This window comes from Zootermopsis nevadensis, unplaced genomic scaffold, assembly GCF_977971745.1.
Source record: "Zootermopsis nevadensis isolate Lab colony 2312 unplaced genomic scaffold, Znev_1.0 Znev_ptg000007l, whole genome shotgun sequence".
NCBI classification, from domain to species: Eukaryota; Metazoa; Arthropoda; class Insecta; order Blattodea; family Termopsidae; genus Zootermopsis; species Zootermopsis nevadensis.
In genome coordinates this window covers 1638375-1651237 of record NW_028259139.1, presented here as the reverse complement: position 1 = coordinate 1651237, position 12863 = coordinate 1638375, and the positions used below count along the sequence as shown (strand labels likewise).

The 12863-nt window shown below is 38.4% G+C and overlaps 4 protein-coding genes across 4 annotated transcripts in view; 1 reads left to right on the top strand and 3 right to left on the bottom strand.

Annotated features, from left to right (window-relative positions):
• Positions 1 to 2117, bottom strand: part of LOC110834679 (beta-1,3-galactosyltransferase 5) — a 69724-nt gene extending 67607 nt beyond the window's left edge. Inside the window, exon 1 of the mRNA XM_022074096.2 lies at positions 2013 to 2117. The gene's annotated coding sequence lies outside the window, so the exon portion shown is untranslated. The remainder of the gene's footprint in view (positions 1 to 2012) is intronic.
• LOC110834681 (band 7 protein AGAP004871) overlaps positions 1 to 2137 on the bottom strand; it is a 115007-nt gene extending 112870 nt beyond the window's left edge. Inside the window, exon 1 of the mRNA XM_087343900.1 lies at positions 2013 to 2137. The gene's annotated coding sequence lies outside the window, so the exon portion shown is untranslated. The remainder of the gene's footprint in view (positions 1 to 2012) is intronic.
• A 542-nt stretch (positions 2138 to 2679) lies between these two features.
• On the top strand, positions 2680 to 5463 carry galla-2 (MIP18 family protein galla-2). Its single transcript, XM_022074117.2, has 3 exons — positions 2680 to 2907; positions 3254 to 3333; positions 3876 to 5463. The coding sequence occupies exons 1-3, from the start codon at positions 2790 to 2792 to the stop codon at positions 4140 to 4142; spliced, it is 465 nt and encodes a 154-aa protein (XP_021929809.1). The 5' UTR covers positions 2680 to 2789; the 3' UTR covers positions 4143 to 5463.
• Positions 4140 to 12783, bottom strand: OXA1L (OXA1L mitochondrial inner membrane protein). Its single transcript, XM_022074111.2, has 7 exons — positions 12575 to 12783; positions 10504 to 11074; positions 9566 to 9709; positions 8642 to 8727; positions 6642 to 6914; positions 5706 to 5871; positions 4140 to 4500 (listed from the first exon to the last, which is right to left on the bottom strand). Exons 1-7 carry the CDS (start codon positions 12653 to 12655, stop codon positions 4322 to 4324), a joined length of 1500 nt encoding a protein of 499 aa, XP_021929803.1. The 5' UTR covers positions 12656 to 12783; the 3' UTR covers positions 4140 to 4321.
• Between the last annotated feature and the right edge of the window lie 80 nt (positions 12784 to 12863).

Genomic DNA, 12863 nt, shown 5'->3' with positions numbered 1-12863 from the left:
AACTACAGAGGTTTTTACAATCTCTGGTTTTTGTTATGTAATTTATCGACGCTCCTTCAGATGTAAAAATTATACAGGGTGAGTCAGACTACACGGCGCAACAACCCAGAAGACAGAAATCTTCATACTCATCGCCCTGATGATGGAGGCAGTATGACCTCTGAAACGTTGGTTAACATCGACCAGACTACGCAGCGCAACAACCCAGAAGACAGAAATCTTCATACTCATCGCCCTGATGATGGAGGCAGTATGACCTCTGAAACGTTGGTTAACATCGACCAGACTACACAGCGCAACAACCCAGAAGACAGAAATCTTCATCGCCCTGATGATGGAGGCAGTATGACCTCTGAAACGTTGGTTAACATCGACCAGACTACGCAGCGCAATAACCCAGAAGACAGAAATCTTCATACTCACCGCCCTGATGATGGAGGCAGTATGACCTCTGAAACGTTGGTTAACATCGACCAGACTACACAGCGCAACAACCCAGAAGACAGCTATTTTCAACTAAAAAAATATTGACTTTCCATCGTTTAAAAAGCAAAAACCTTGATATTTTACGCATCAAACATACAACAGTCGTGTTAAAAAGCGATGACTAGCCGGTGGCTGCCTACGCCAGGTGAACAGTAGCTGATGTTTTGATACGCCACGCACAGAGCGGAAATTAGCGACAACATCTCCCCTTTTCTGTCCTGTTCCCCTTATGTGCGACGTCACTCACCGGTACAGCTGGACTGAACGCGGGTTTAAAATGAAAGGAAGTCTCACATTAATGGTTTAATTTCTAAAAACATTTTATCGTCCTTTATGATCCATACAAGTGTCTCGCCTTTATGTAGCGATCTAATTGTGGCACTCCATAATCCCGGAGAGCTATTTAAAACAAATTAACCTGACAATAACTATGTATTAATCCACGCAAAAAAAAAAAAAACAACAACTGCAAATAACAGAAAAATAAACTTTCCAACTTCGTCATTCTTGTCTTCACGAATTAAATATATTAATTTATTTCATAATTATTTCTGCCAGAGAAACATTTTTATTATGCCAAAAAGACTTGTGAGAGAATCGGACAAGAAAGCTACTTTGAATCCGGTCAAACAACCTAGAAATAAAGTAACAAATGTTACGTATTCACTGTACATACTCGGCCTTCGTAAGTTACAACTACGGATCCAAATTGATGGAACGACAACGTGTTGGAGCCATTATCGGCCTGGCACTGAGTAATTCATACAAAAATGACGTATACATTCAATTCCTTCCTACTATTCAATTACAAATCCACTCACAGCGCGGCGCTCCTGTCTGCTACTTTCCAAGGCGCAGCTACTAGGAAGGAATACTTCCTGAGAAGCCAACAGTCGCCCAGCCACTCATGAAATTCCCAACATTTTATGGAATCCGATGTTTAATTACCTTATTCGCAAGAGTCCCTGTCCGGAGCGCGATAAATCCATACCAACCCATCCTATTTCTTTAAAACCCATTTTAATATTATTCTCCTCACTTATGTTCCTCGTTTAAGAGTCATGACACCAAGTTTCACATCCACACACAACTACAGGCAAAATTATAGTTTTGTAATTGTTTACGTTTTTAAACAGCGTATGATAAGACAAAGGTTCTGAACGGAATGGTAGCAAGCTTTAAAAGAATTAAATCTGCTCTTAATTTCCTCATGAATCAAATTTTGATTTGTTTACCCACAATAACAAAAAAAAAATGCCTTAACTCACAGCATAACTGGTTGAAGAAAAGTATTGGTCAACGTTATACAGTCATGGAATCTTTGGGTCATTATCTGGATAATAGCAACGCAAGAAAGATTCAACTGATGCAATGTATGGTGGCCAGTGCGTACATTGGTCTATCAGTGGTTCCCAAACTTTCCATTGCTGTAAAACTTATTACTTATTTTTAATCGAAAACCCTATATGCAGAAAGTTAAAGAAAATCCATTACACGTTTTAGGAAACAGTTTATGTTGTACTTACCTAAAGGTGCGGACTTGTTTGCTGGCCACATGGTACAAAGCTGGACGGATGTCTCCATATGTCGTGTGCTTCGTTTATGTATCTCCATTTTGTTGCTCGTATATCTTGACAACACTGTTTCGAGTAGAAAGAAATACGAGTAGCTTCTTTACAACAACACTTATAATATGTGGAAACATCTGTCTTAACTAAACTTTGGTTCGTGGTCTGAATATTATGAACGATGACGAAACACTATCAGGCTACATTAGGAATGATCGTGGTTTGCAAAAAGAATTGAATATCCAAAATTTTCAGAGACCACCAACCCAAGTGAGAATGTTTTTTCCGGTGAAAATCATTTCTGTTGCTAAAGCAATCTGTTTCGTCCAGTAGGCACTTTCAATACCAACTGTTAAAACGGTGTTGATTTCCCACCACAAGTCCATAGACAAGTGGGCAACCGTGGCCCACCAACTTCCAATACCAACTACTACCACTAGAAGCACTAAATTCATTCCTTCCAGGTTAGACAATCCCTGCGTCACCTAAATCTCTAGCTGTTTATTACCTGTCAACTATATTACGGGTATTGATAGCAGTATGAAATTAGCCTTTGCTAGTACTGTTAGAGGTAAACGAAAAGTCAATAGTTTATATTTGTTTGCAGGCCAAGTTACATCATTAGTACTACACAAAACCCACTTATGTAAACTATAATATTAGACCTTAACAACAGGAGCTCTTGTTGCTATTGGTAATCCTGTTCATTGATAGAGGATATAAGAAACTGGGAGAATGGAGCTGCTTGAAAATATAAATCCTAAACTGTATAGAAAATGCGAAGAACGAGAAATTACTCCAGACGAAGAAGATGACAGTGTTGTGGATCCGTTTGATTCCAGAGAAGTTTTCGGTATCCTTTGAATACATTGTTTGTTCACTTTATTCTATTATAACTGATGATTATATTATTGGTTATACATACCACTGAATTAGTTCTACATTTATTGAACATTTTATTTTGTTTAGACAATTCTACATTTCTATGGTCCACAGAGTTACTTTTAATAACTATTTTGTAGTTTTCAGTTACATATTTTACAGCACTGTAAATTATGCAATTATACTAATACTATATTGTGTAGTGTTATATAATTATTTTTAAACCTTACTTGCTCTTACCACCTCGTCTTTGTTTCGGATGGCACATACTCTAATTGGACACTTAGAATTTAGATAGTCCTTAACACTGTTGGAAGATCTGATAAGAAGTATTAATGATCCTGAGCACCCGTTAACATTAGAAGAACTGAATGTTGTGGAACAAAGTCTTATTGAGGTAAGTCGAGGTACTGTAGACTGGATAGCCAGGATTTTTCTACTGAAACCTGGGAGTTTTCTTCTTTAGTACCACTACTACTGTCCTGAGGACAGTTCATTCTTTTCCAGATGTTAAGTGACCAAAGCACAAACCTGATTAACCACCTGCATCTAGCATTTTATGTCAAGAATGTAGAAAGCCGCATACAATTTAATGTCATGCTTGGCACAGGGCTAACTTCACCATTTATGGCATATGTGACATTTCAAACCTTTACTTTTGTTTTAGGTAAGTAAAACTATGAAACTACAGGACATGGAGACGCTTCGAGGGAGGCGGTATAGTTCCTACTCTTTTTTGACCGTGGTACTAGATGGCTGCACTTTATCACACAGAAAAGGACCCCTGGTACCTGCCGGGTTGGCCACAGAGTCTAGAAGAAAACTCCTTTACCCTGCCAGGGATCAAACCTCAGTTTTCCAGCCCATAGTTAATATTAACTGAGCTACCCCAGCTCCGTTCTCTTTTAGGTAGGAGATGTAATTTTTTATTGCTTTCAGGTGGACAACGCGAACAACGAAGTAAATGTCAAATTTACCCCAACAATTCCACACTGCAGCATGGCTACGCTGATTGGCCTGTCAATCCGGGTGCAACTGCTGAGATCGCTTCCTTCGAGATTCAAAGTTAGCGTAGCGATTACTCCTGGGACCCATAACTCCGAAGATGCGGTGAATAAGCAGCTTGCAGACAAAGAGCGTGTTGCAGCCGCAACTGAAAATTCTCACCTCATTGAAGTTATAAATCAATGCATTTCTAATCACTGATATGTAGATTATGTATTTGTTTATGTACAACTACGTAAGAATTAGATACAGTACCACCATTTACAATCATTTCTTGTTCGGACGACATACATTCTGTTTAAGGATATTAGAAAAGCTATATAATACTGTCATATGCTCCAGCAGCTACAACAGCACATGGTAACGGACTGTACATATGCCTATCTGTCACTCTTCTTGGCAGCGATTGCATCTTTGCCAGTGCTGTTTATGCTTCTTGGTTGGGTTGGGTCATATTTGTACGTCTTTTGAATCGGGCCTCTTCCCGCTCTTTGGAACTGTAATTCGTCATATCTGTGCCTGTCTTCCAGTTCCTTTGTAATTTTCATATTGGTCCAAGCTAAAAGAATATATATATATTAAATATATTTCACATAATCAAAACCACACAAGGTGAAAGTGTAAATAGTTAACAGCTGAGAAAGCAAGAAACACTTATCAGGGGAAAAAAGGAACCTTGATCAGAGGTGCACAACTCAAATACGGACCTGGGTCAGAATTTAGGCAGTTTAATCCATGAAAACTTGATTCTGTATTAAATAATAAAACTCAGTCAGTCCACTGTTTCATGAACCCACTGTTAACAGTTCATCTATATCAGGGTTCGTCAACCTGATCCCTACTGCCCACTAGTGGGCGATTCGAGCTTTCATGGTAGGCGGTGGGGTTTTTTGTCCGTTGTTAAAAATTTCGTTCTTCCTCCATATATCGAATACTTTGCCAACAACGTCTCGAGTTTGACTTTTTAAAATATGCTTTTGCAATTTACTTTTGAATTCAATCTCTAAAATTTGGATATAGATAATAATTCACCGGACACTTCTCGAAGTATACTCGTGGACGAGGGAGCAACGAATGAGCTCCGTAGCCAAAGGCACGAGTTTAGTGCGCATAACGAGGGCGGGGCTTACCGCCGGCCATCACTCAGTCTTCGAGCTGTACGTCTATCATGGTGGTGGGCAGTACGAGCCACACGGGTGGGCGGTAGGGAAATTTTACCATCAACAAAGACACAAAAGTGGGCGGTAGGTATAAAAAGGTTGACGACCCCTGATCTATATAGTTTGCTTCTAATCATAATTCATTATTGTTATATAACAGGAATTCTCAATCCACAGGCCACTTGTTTCCATATACATTTTTAAATATTGTATCACTATAATTAAGAGTTGCTGTTGAAATTAAATACTTAATTTCAAGCAAACGAGTAATAAATAAAAAATCAATAGATTTGTTGAAGAAAATTAGTGAATAGTATGTGAAGGTGTTTGCATTATCAATAAATTTTCATTTAGAACCTGTAGACCTGTAAGTCAATAATACATGTCTTCACAACCTATTTTTCTAAGGCCCATTTTAATATTATCAATCTCTCTATGTTTACGTTCTCTTCAGAATTTAATTAAAAAGCTATTTTCTTAAGTAGATAACATTTTTAGATGAAAAATTACAAGAACTTTGTGATTCTGCTCTTAATTACATAACCTATTTATCGTCTACTAAGGAGAGAAAAATGTTTCTGATGTATCCAAGACTGATACTTACACTCTTGAAGTCCTTTAACAAAGCCTTTTGGCTTGACAGGCAATGAATCAGGAGTGTGAGTCACCATCTTCTCAATCTTGAAGAATTCTCTCACGGCAGGGATTCTAAGGAAGCCCACTTGCACAAGTGATATGAAGTTTGTCGATACCCAGTACATCAGTATTGCCTGCACAGTGACACGGAATAAAGGTCCTCTACACAAGCCTGGGCCAAACACAGTTTCAAACGCAAGCCCCAAACAATGAAGCCTTTTTATTTTTGACCAATCACATCTAACACTTAAACAGGTTAATTTAAAACAAATTTAACTCAGTAGTGATGAAGTAATTGTCTTCTGAAATTAGGTCATGGAATTTTCTCCACTAAAGATTTAACAGTGCTACTGCAGTAACTTGGTTGGCAGAGCCTCCTTTGTGAATACAAGACTATATAGGTCGCGTGAGAAGTGCTGGAACTTTCGCAAAGGGCTGATTTTGGTCGTGTGAGATCGACCCGTCTGAAGCACGCGCTTCAGATGGTTTCTAGCTCTGTGTTCAGATCGGGGCATCGCAGCTGAAGCTGTGCGACCCCCACTACTACCGAACTCCCCTCTCTCGGCTTACACATCGCGCATTTACGTGCTACGACTACTCATGAGACCTACATCATTAGGACATTAGGACATCGGATTTTATTAATTTTTGTCTGTTCTAAATTTCCTTTTTCTTGCTTCATGCTTAAAGTTTAGATGATATTTTATGTCAACTGTAATATGTCACATTTTTATGAATCCATCAAATACTAATGTCTGAAATACCATAAGCAAGCTATAAAATGAAAAGCTATTTACTGATACAGCAAGAGATGCAGAATCGGGAAGCTCCGTTTTCATAATGAATATGTTAACAGCACTTGTCTGGAGGGGCTCATATTATTTAGTGTGAATGTTTCACTTACCCCAGGAAAGCCGACGGTGAACGGCAAGATGAAAACTGGCATGGCACGCAGAACGTATTTCATAGTTTGTAAATTTGCTGCCGAGAGTTTTGCCGTATCTGTTCCAACTTCAATCGTGATCCACATTGTGAAACTTGTGATGATAGGCATCAGGTAGTATTGGTCTGGCACAGTTAGGTCTGAGAACCAGAAGAGCCCTCCTGTCCTCATGCTTTCCACTGGTACATTTGCCATGCCCCTCAGCCCCATGAAGAATGAGATAAACAGGGGTGCCTGACAAAAATGAACACCACTGCTATAAACCAAATATTTTGAGAAAGCCAGATGAGTTTCATCTATGCTGATAAAGTCTACTCTAATACACTTATTTCTCAAAGTGCATGTGTCAGTTTGCAGTGTGAAGATACTGGGAAGCTAGCATACGAACTCCAAGAAGCGAAGTCCTCGAGAAGATGACGGACATTTACGTTGTGAAGACATTACTCTCATTTTATGGAACGCTGATTCATTTATGTGTTCACAAGAACCTGCCACTGGATCCTATCCTAAGCAAGCTGAATCCAGTCCACATCCTATTTCTTTAAGATCTATTTCAGTTTTCTCATCCAATCTACAGGATGTACATAAAATATCGTCACAAGATTAAACATCAATAACTTGTAAAATGATTAACATATTTTTATTCTGACTGCTGTCACAAACTTGAAGAAGGTCAGAGTTTTCTTCTGTTGGTGCTAAATGTCGTGTGCAAGCACTGTTGTTCACGTCTATGAAAATGGCAGCAGTAAAGGAGAAAGCACGTTGTGTGGAGTGGTTTAATAATCAAATCAATGCAGGCACAATGAAACTTCAGGAGAGGATACAGCAAATGAGATGCACCTTCAAAAATGACGTTAAACAGTGGTATTATGGGTTTATCAAAACAGGCAGTGCACTGAAGGCGTCATGACTGGGACGACCACGCGTATCCAAAGTCAGAGTCCGAGCAACAAGGGAAACTTTCTAATGCAGCCATTGAAAAACCAATTCACCGTGCATCACGGAAACTGTAGGTACCACACTTGACCATCCACAAAGAACCTCGCAAGAATCTTATATTGGGCAGTGTGAGACAATGAGGAACCAAAAAGAAGGGACTTTGTTCTTGTAGATATGTGAAAATCTGAATTTGTGACAGCAATCAGAAAAAAATTATTTTAATCAACCTATGAGTTATTACTCTTTAATTTTGTGACAATATTTCATATACAACCTGTACACCTAAGCACAAAAAATCCATCACAGTAATACTTTGTTATATGATAGCTCTATCATGAGTTTTAACCACCCCAAGCTGGTTTATCATCCCTTGTCAACAACTTCATATTCAACATATTTGCAACTACCCTCCTTATGGGGTGTGCTACACATCCTGAGCAAACTACAACATACAGTTAAATAAGAGAGGCTGAGGTGAGTCTCCAGAAATAGAACTTAGATCTATTAACCATCTAATGCAGCTCACTCATCATCTATGATGCTTCGGCCTGTTTTCGGGCCATGACCTCCCCACTTAGGAGGATTCTTGGTCTTCTGAAGCGTGCATTTGTGAGTAGTGAGTGAGAAGCCCAGTGACTCTGCATAATTTCTACCCAATCCTGATTTGACTGCCAATCAGTAAATCAGGAGACTTTGGTGAGAAATTGCTGCCGAGTTTTGCTTATGAAACATCTCGTACTGGATGGGAGGCTGGGTGAGGCCCAGGACCGGTCTGGACGCAGAGGCTTGAGGAAAAATCCTTTGCCCCCGTCGGGGATCTAACCCGTCATCCAGTCCGTGGCCAGTCACTATACTGACTGAACTAAGTCGGCCAAACACCAGTATTATAATTTTATAAATTAGATGACTGACAATCCCAAAAGAACAATTTTACACATTACACCCTAACAGTTCTTCGACTATCTGTAGCATAAAACACGCCAACTAAAACTGATATAAGCAGATACCCGCACCATACATACCTGTGCCAGAGGTACAACTATATTTTTGAATGGATTGAGATCTTTCTCCTTCATAAATGATGACAGCTCTTGAGCATAACGTGCCGCTGAGAAATAAAGTAATCATTGAATAAGCATTGCAAAGCATGTAAGATGCGAGAGAGGACTTCGTACCTAGAGAACCATTACTGTAGATTAAACCACAAGAATAATTTTATATAAAAACATTTACACAAAGAACAGATGCTGGTCTTCTGGGTTGTAACATCATGTGGACTTCTAGATAGATACCAACGTTTCAGACGAACATATTGCCTCCATCGTCAGAGCATTACAACCCAGAAAACCAACGATGACATCTTTACAGCCGCAAGAACCTCAAACCTCATTTTTCATACTAAGAACTTAATAAGACACAAGAACAAAGCCAAATACGAATAAGCGTTAAACAGAGACAGGCAAAGATTAAGGTAACTGTCTTCTGGGATGCTGTGCCATGTAGACTGGTAAAAGTTCACCAATATTTCTAAGGTGCTCACTGCTTTCATCATCACGGTAATGAGTGCCTCTACCTTCATCACTGTTGAGATGATGGAGACAGTAAGCCCCTTAGAAATGTTGGTAAACTTCTACTTGACTACATGTCATAATATCCCAGAAGACCCTCATCTTCAGATTTGCTGCTATGAGAACCTGAAATCCAACCTAAGAAGAGAGAACATTTTCATGTTCTATGTTTACAATTATGAACAGATGCTCTTGCACAAGTAAAACCACATTTGGCCTGAAGGCTACAGGTCTGCTCTCTCGCATCTCACGTACAAGAATGAACAAAATCTTCACTTCACTGTACTGCAAAAAGTTTAAAAGAATTCTGGACGCATTGTGTTACATACACACACAGTTAAATTCACTCTTGAGGACTCACAGAAAATTACAACTTACCTTCCAACTGGTTCCCTGTTTGTCTGGCTTCAGTCATTTTTAGTTGTAGAACCTGCAGCTGTGGGAGATTGTTACTCATTTTTGCTGAATTTCTCTGTGACATAATAACTATTGGAAATATCAATATTCTTACCACAGCTGTCCCTGTAAATCAAACATCGTATGTAAATAAACAATGTGTTCTCCATTTATTCTTTGTAATAAATAAATAAATTACTCTTCCATAACACGCAGGGTTAACATACCATAGTGTCAAGATGTAAATGGTGTTTATGAATTATATTTATAACTTTACTTGCGAATAAAACGTCTACCATTTTTACCTTATTACATTTTGTCTTCTATACTCGTTCTTTCAAGTTCAGTAATAATTAAAAATATTTTAAATTATTTACGTTACAGGCCAATGTTAAACCACTATCACTTCAAAATATACCCTCACTCCAATGAATTTGAAAGTAAACATCATCAGAAGTTACACAACAACAGTAATTAAGTTTTAGTTTATAAGATTATAATTTTTAACTTTTAACTTTACACCTGAAGATGGTTCAATGTAACCGAAACATGTAGTAAAAAGATGTACCAAAATATGTAAATGATATTTTAATATCTTATGTATAATTTTAATTATATACAATTGTGACTAGATGGAAAAAACACGAATAATAACGTCTACCAAGACAACATGGCACCGAAACTCAGAACAACATCCTCACTGCTGTGAAAACGTCATATCTCACAAGAGATTAAAAGGTACAGTTATGAAAACATCCTCAAAGGAAACAATACAAAGAAATTTAACACAAGCACCGTGATCAGAAAAATGAAAAAAAAAAGTCATTCTTCTCAAATACCGAAATTTCCGAACAACGTAATAATAACAACGGGCGTTTAAACATTACAAAAGTAATCTTATTACTACAATTCTGAATTACCTATGACAATGGAAATCCACCATGGTAGATCACAACCGATGTGCAGATACTCCATACAGTTCTGTACAATCCCAACAGGAGACCATCCTCCCAGTCCAAGACTAGCGAATGACGGTTCCCCTGATAATGGCAAAGTCTCAGCTAATTCTACTTCCAGTGGTACAGTAGGTGGGTCTGGTATGTTACCCAGTGGAGCCACTGTTTCACTGGCTACAACTTCAGGCGGTACTCGTACCTGTTCTAGCGAAGGTGCAGGAGGAACTATCTCCCCTACTACAGAACTTGAGGTAGTACCTTCAGCTGGTACAAGACTTGATCTGGGGCCTTCACTTACTACTGACTTCACAGTAGAGCCATCGCTTTCAGAAAACTTTGAAATGTGACCGTGGTCATCATGGGCTACCACTGTGCTAACTGACCGTGCAACTGCAATTCCTAGTAAGCCTCTCTGATTGCCTCTACTGCATGTGATGAAACTTTTCCTATACTGCATTCGTCTAACACAGTTTCTCCAAGTATCTGAGGCGACATGATGGTATCTTATGGGCTCAGACTTAACAATGCCATCACACTGCAAGAAAATTAAACCAATGTAAATTACTTTTACACGAACAAGTCACGTAAATTGTGAAAGAGTCCTACGTATGACAAAGAATTTAAAAAAAAGAGAAAATATAATATTCTACCTCATAACCTTCTCTAACATAAGCCAGAGTGTATCAAATAATATTTATGTATGTTAATTTTACTCACACAGTGTTTTCAATTAGTTACATTATTTACTGACAGATATCTACAGTTGCACCACACTAAGGCCTTGGGGAAACGGACATTTGAGGGGGCCCCCCCCCAATATAATGTTGTATTCCACTCAGTCCCTCAACTATGTCACCAGGAAAATCTAAGGACAAGCATTCTTGGGTAATGGAGCAGCTTCTGTCAGTTCAATGTTATTAAGAAGGCAAGGATTTATGATTTAATGAATTTATACCAAAGGGACCAAGACTTGAGTTAAGAGAATATTTTCAAACACCAGAACAGTGTCAAAGACAAGAGTGTCCTGAATGTAATAAAAGCTAAAGCTAAAAGCTATCCCACTATACATCATGTAGGCACTTGAGGGAGAGGTGACATAGCACCTACTCAGCATTAGATCAGGGTGAGTGGTCAGCATCATGCCCTGGCCATGCTTTACACCTGAGGAAAGGACAGGAGGTCAGCCTGAACACAGAGGCTGTAAGAAAAATCCTCTTCCCTGTTGGAGATCGAACCCCGGCCGTCCAGTCCGTAGCCAGTCACTATACTGACTGAGCTATCCCAGCTTGTCCTGGATATAATAAGGACATGAAACTTAAACTATACAAGGGAAAAAGTCAAAGTTATAAATTTGGAGAAAGATTAACAGCCAAACAACATAATACATCAGTAACAGATATTCTAACTACATCAGTTTTCATATACCTCTTTGGTCAGTTGAATTATGTAATCATAATCTGTATGTTTTTATGAACTGTGCAATTACAATTAATGCATACCTTTAAAGAATGCGTAATCACAGTTATAACTTTTGGCTAGATTATGTTAATGTAACTCGTGTTACTAAAAATATTGATGGGAACGATAGTTTGTGAGCAATTAGTTTTCACTTTTTCCCACAACCTCTATTCCAGTAACAAATCAAAATTTTAAGAACACGAATTTTGATTCTCACAGTACTCCACACTTGAACGTAAAGTTCGTTGTCTTCACCACATGACGTACGAATTACTGTCATTGCTGATAAGTTAAATATGTGATGTCTTCAATGGTAGGTTAAGTCATTATAACGGTAGCGCGTTTCATGCAATGGTCCCCTCTACCAAGTTTATGTAACTGAGGTTTAAAGAACTTTAGTCTAGTTCAAAGAACCATAAAATTACAACATGACATAATATGGCCTACATTAAAATAAGAGTATTAATATTTTCAGAATATTATGAGATTTGAAACATGATTAATAGGCATATATTCAAAGAGTGGCAGAGTTCTGCCAGAATTTATAGTCTACACAGTCACTATAAGAAGCTCTTACCTTCAGGTAACCCAGAACACCAGTAATATTTTTAAATCTTACTATCACAGCAGTGCGACATTTAACTACCGCCGTCGCCATTTTTCGTTCGCCTTACCACATGCGTGCTCTGTATGAGGATTACGGCTTTCGGATTGTATTCCATGCAACCATAGATGATCCAAAACTGAATCGGTAAATTTCTTGTTATAAAAGTATTTTCATCAAAACCAAAAATATTGGCAAAAGAAAATCAGCACAGTAAAGTTTTCTTCTGTACCCAATTATTTTTTTTTTAATCCCCATACCA